Below are 5,639 nucleotides of genomic sequence, written 5' to 3'. Positions count from 1 at the left end.
AAACTGAAAGTAGATAATATAGGTTGTCGTCCTTTTTCGTATTCGCATTTCTACTCAGGTTTCGACAATTATGTCGGAAACGCCGACGTCGGCAATCGGCGGTGCGCGCGTCGACGGTCGGCACAAAAACGAAAGTGCCGACGAAGCCGACGGGAGAAAAAGGGGTCGCTGGAAGTCGGCCAGGCCTCGCACTACGCACATTGACTGATACAGGCGGGCCTAGCGATAGCATCGGCCGGTTCGCGGGTCGGATTTCAGACGATTGTCGGCAAACATGCAGGTCTAAGTACATGTCTCACCTTTGACTGTCCAGTGCATGTCTCACCTTTGACTGTCCAGTACGTGTCTCACCTTTGACTGTCCAGTTGTCTTGTCCTTGGCCAGGTAGATGCGAGAGATGGGCCCAAACGGCCGGAACAGTTCCTGCAGATCTGACTCTCGGGTGTCCTCCGACAAGTTGGTCACACGGATTGTGGCGGCCTCGTCTGGTGGGCACCAGGGGGGAAGAGAAGGTATAGACCATATTGTCACTCAGTCTCAACCATTATAAATAGACATTTTTTTAAAATAAAAAGGAAAGGATAAATACATCCCACGTCCACTGTACATCACAAGTGCCACAACTCTTTTATACATTTATATTTTAAAACAGGAAGGGGTGTAAGGAAATAGCTCAACTAGAGTTCTGCATACCTTACGACATGCAAGGACAGCGACACACAACATGTGTAAAAACAGCAACACACGACACATACGGACAGCGACACATAACGTCCAGCACGTACCTTTCCTCTGTGTCGACATGGACTCGCCGCGCCCCTTGTTGGCCCCCTCTCTCATGACGGGGGGGATGTACTTGCCCGTGGTCTTGGGGGCGGGGGTGGTGGAGGGCGGGGCAATCTCCGGTTTCTTGGTGCCTTCCTCCAGTTTCTCCTGGTGGGGGGGACGGATTGTTTTAGGAAGCTTTTACGGCGTTCGCAACTGCATAAGGTCATATGAACGCAAAGGGCTGGATGTCAACAGAGAAGTCCATTTCATCAGAACACACCACTGTGTCATTACACACCACCTCATCACAACACACCACTGTGTCATTACACACCACCTCATCACAACACACCACTGTGTCAACACACACTCCTTCCATTTCCTCACAACACACCACTGTGTCAACACACAAAACCTCATCACAACACACCACTGTGTCAACACACACCACCTCATCACAACACACCACCGTGTCGTGTCAACACACACCACCTCATCACAACACACCACCATGTCGTGTCAACACACAATCCTTCCATTTCCTCACAACACACCACCGTGTCGTGTCAACACACAATCCTTCCATTTCCTCACAACACACCACCGTGTCGTGTCAACACACAATCCTTCAATTTCCTCACAACACACCACCGTGTCGTGTCAACACACCACACACCACCTCATCACAACACACCACCGTGTCGTGTCAACACACACCACCTCATCACAAGACACCACTGTGTCGTGTCAACACACCACCGTGTCGTGTCAACACACAATCCTTCCATTTCCTCACAACACACCAGAGAGGACAGAGCAGACGTACCTGCAGCGGCTGCAGTGTGTCCTTGTAGGGACACTTGGTGGTCCAATGGTCGCCCTTACAAATACGGCACTGGACAATCTTCTGATTCTTTAGCTTGGCCAGGGGGTCCTCTTCCTCCACCGCTGGTTGCTGCCACGGAAAACACACACAGAAATAGAGATATTGATAGATAGAGAGAGATTTACATACACACACACACACAGAAATAGAGATATTGATAGATAGAGAGAGATTTACATACACACACACACAGAAATAGAGATATTGATAGATAGAGAGAGATTTACATACACACACACACAGAAATAGAGATATTGATAGATAGAGAGAGATTTACATACAAACACACGGAAATAGAGATATTGATAGATAGAGAGAGATTTACATACACACACACAGAAATAGAGATATTGATAGTTAGAGAGAGATTTACATACACACACAGAAATAGAGATATTGATAGATAGAGAGAGATTTACATACACACACACAGAAATAGAGATATTGATAGATAGAGAGAGATTTACATACACACACACAGAAATAGAGATATTGATAGATAGAGAGAGATTTACATACACACACACAGAAATAGAGATATTGATAGATAGAGAGGAATTTACATATACACACACACACACACACAGAAATAGAGATATTGATAGATATACAGAAATTTACATACTCACACACAGAAATAGAGATATTGATAGATAGAGAGGAATTTACATATACACACACACACACACACACAGAAATAGAGATATTGATAGATATACAGAAATTTACATACACATACACAGAAATAGAGATATTGATAGATATAGAGAAATTTACACAAACACACAGAAATAGAGATATTGATAGATATAGAGAAATTTACACAAACACACAGAAATAGAGATATTGATAGATATACAGAAATTTACATACACACACATTCACACAGAAATAGAGATATTGATAGATATAGAGAAATTTACACACACACATATAGACATAGATAAATAAGTGTATTTACACACACACAGATAGACATAGATAAATAAAGTGTATTTACACACACACAGATAGATAAATATAGATAAATAAGTGTATTTACACACACACAGATAGATAAATATAGATAAATAAGTGTATTTACACACACACAGATAGAAGAGTTCACACACACAACAGACAAAGTGACAGAAGTCACACAACAGACAGACAGACAAAGGGACAGAACTCACACAACAGACAGACAGACAAAGTGATAGAAGTCACACAACAGACAGACAAAGGGACAGAACTCACACAACAGACAGACAAAGGGACAGAACTCACACAACAGACAGACAGACAAAGGGACAGAACTCACACAACAGACAGACAATGGGACAGAACTCACACAACAGACAGACAGACAAAGGGACAGAACTCACACAACAGACAGACAAAGGGACAGAACTCACACAACAGACACACAGACAAAGGGACAGAACTCACCTCTTTGTTCTGCACAAACTGCATGAAGACTTCCTCCGAGACGATTGTGTTGGAGGGGTTTGGCCCAGGGGGGTCAGGGGCCGCAGCGCCAAACTTCTTCCACATCTGGGGGGTGGCAAGGGGAATGCAGACACATGAGAATATGACAGGAGCAGTCAAAGTGCACGACAAGCCATCGTGAGAATATGACAGGGACAGTCAAAGTGCACGACAAGCCATCTATCTCTAACTTCTAGGTGGTGGAAAGGTCAGAGCTGCTGGAATCCAACTTGGGGAGTTTTGTTTCAAATCTGAGTTGAGTGTGCAAAGCATTTCCCGTCTTTACTGGTCAAAACCTAAGGAAAGGAATTTCTCTGTCCTGTTCTCAGTTGTGAGGATGTCCGTCTCAGACATACATGTATCACACAGGAACTTGGACTTGGGGGGGGGGGGGGGGAGAAGAGATTCCGTTCAGACAGGTTTTCCTCTCTGGCAGTTTTCACAAATTATAAAAACATGTTCCGGAAGGACTAGGGACTAGACAAGGAAAAGTAGACCGTTCCTCTTTTGCTTCAGAATAGAACAAACCAACAAGCCCAACAAGGTAAGCGGATACAGTATCCCTCCTCTCTCACAAGGCACATGACAAAGTGGATACAGTATCCCTCCTCTCATACAAGGCACATGACAAAGTGGATACAGTATCCCTCCTCTCACACAAGGCACATGACAAAGTGGATACAGTATCCCCCCTCTCATACAAGGCACATGACAAAGTGGCTACAGTATCCCCCCTCTCATACAAGGCACACGACAAAGTGGATACAGTATCCCCCCTCTCATACAAGGCACACGACAAAGTGGATACAGTATCCCCCCTCTCATACAAGGCAAACGACAAAGTGGATACAGTATCCCCCCCTCTCATACAAGGCACACGACAAAGTGGATACAGTATCCCCCCTCTCATACAAGGCACAGGACAAAGTGGCCACAGAGAGAAACCAAGGTTCCTTTTAGATAAAAAGAAAATTTGTTGTTTTTGAAGATGATAACCCCTCAACTGTTTACCTTTCTCCGTGCTATCGACTTGGAGAGCCGCATCGTTTCAATCTTGAACGTACGCACCACCTGAAAAAAACAACAAAAAACAGAACACAAAATGAAGGAAATAATATCATGAAATATGGTTATCATTCAATTCTGTACACTAAACAAGGCACCAAAAATCTGTACCGTCTTTTCCTGGCTCAAGGTTCCTCTTCCGGTGGTAACCAACGACGAGCTCAGAGGCAGGCAGCTATTATATCTGGTGGTAACTCCTTGTGCCGAGAGAGACAACTTGTGCCGAGACAGACAACTTGTGCCGAGAGAGACAACTTGTGCCGAGAGAGACAACTTGTGTCGTTAGGACGCCTGGCACCGGCATGGGGGAACTGGCTTCCTATCCAAGACAAACTGGACAAACCACACAATATACACCACAGGTGGAAGCACAGGCACATTTCTTGCCTTCTGACAGGTGAGAAAACCGCACCACACCACTGTACAATCTCACACTCAGTGCCCTGCCCTCTGCCCAGGCCCTTAACTGTAATTTCTGTCAATATAATTCCATCAGAGTGAGAGAAACAAATAGAATGAATAAACACAACTTTAGGCAAGGTACGAACGACCCATGGTTACATCAGTGGAGAAGAAACTGACCCTATAATTCAAGTACAGTGAGCAAGAACTGAATTCTCCCCTTTACAAAACCCAGCAAACCTAACAGGCAAGCAGCAAGAGGACTCACTGGACCAAGAGGACTCACTGGACCAAGAGGACTCACTGGACCAAGAGGACTCACTGGACCAAAGCAACAAGAGGACTCACTGGACCAAGAGGACTCACTGGACCAAGAGGACTCACTGGACCAAGAGGACTCACTGGACCAAAGCAACAAGAGGACTCACTGGACCAAGAGGACTCACTGGACAAAAGCAACAAGAGGACTCACTGGACCAAGAGGACTCACTAGACAAAAGCAGCAAGAGGACTCACTGGACCAAGAGGACTCACTAGACAAAAGCAGCAAGAGGACTCACTGGACCAAGAGGACTCACTGGACAAAAGCAACAAGAGGACTCACTGGACAAAAGCAGCAAGAGGACTCCCTGTCAAGATAAAGAGAAACGTTAGAGGAGGGACAGCTCAACTACCTTGACTAGTTTCCCATCGTCGTTGTGCTTGTATTCTGTGACTGTCTTCACACCTTTCTTCTCATCAAACTCTTCGCTTGGTGGTGGCAAGCCTGAGGGAGAAAAAGGCAGACATTGGAGAAGGACAAACACGATCACTGCACAGCTGAAGAACTCTCAACAGACATGTCAACACACACACAGCACATGCCCACAGACATGTCAACACACACACAGCACATGCCCACAGACATGTCAACACAGACACTCTAAAAGATCAATGCAGACACTACACAGCACATGCCCACAGACATGTCAACACAGACACTCTAAAAGATCAATGCAGACACTACACAGCACATGCCCACAGACATGTCAACACAGACACTCTAAAAGAT

At 45.3% G+C, this 5,639-nt stretch overlaps 1 protein-coding gene across 1 annotated transcript in view; it reads right to left on the bottom strand.

Annotated features, from left to right (window-relative positions):
- Positions 1-5,639, bottom strand: part of LOC101858365 (eukaryotic translation initiation factor 3 subunit G) — a gene marked incomplete in the record, with an annotated part of 15,580 nt that overhangs the window by 2,807 nt on the left and 7,134 nt on the right. Inside the window, 6 exon segments of the mRNA XM_005109891.3 lie at positions 352-485; positions 786-933; positions 1,595-1,723; positions 3,083-3,187; positions 4,133-4,192; positions 5,263-5,354. Of these exon segments, the coding sequence (XP_005109948.2) occupies positions 352-485; positions 786-933; positions 1,595-1,723; positions 3,083-3,187; positions 4,133-4,192; positions 5,263-5,354 (668 nt within the window).

This window comes from Aplysia californica, unplaced genomic scaffold (assembly GCF_000002075.1).
Source record: "Aplysia californica isolate F4 #8 unplaced genomic scaffold, AplCal3.0 scaffold00826, whole genome shotgun sequence".
Classification (NCBI taxonomy): domain Eukaryota; kingdom Metazoa; phylum Mollusca; class Gastropoda; order Aplysiida; family Aplysiidae; genus Aplysia; species Aplysia californica.
Note: the sequence above shows the minus strand (reverse complement) of the source record. Positions and strands in the feature narration are given on the sequence as shown.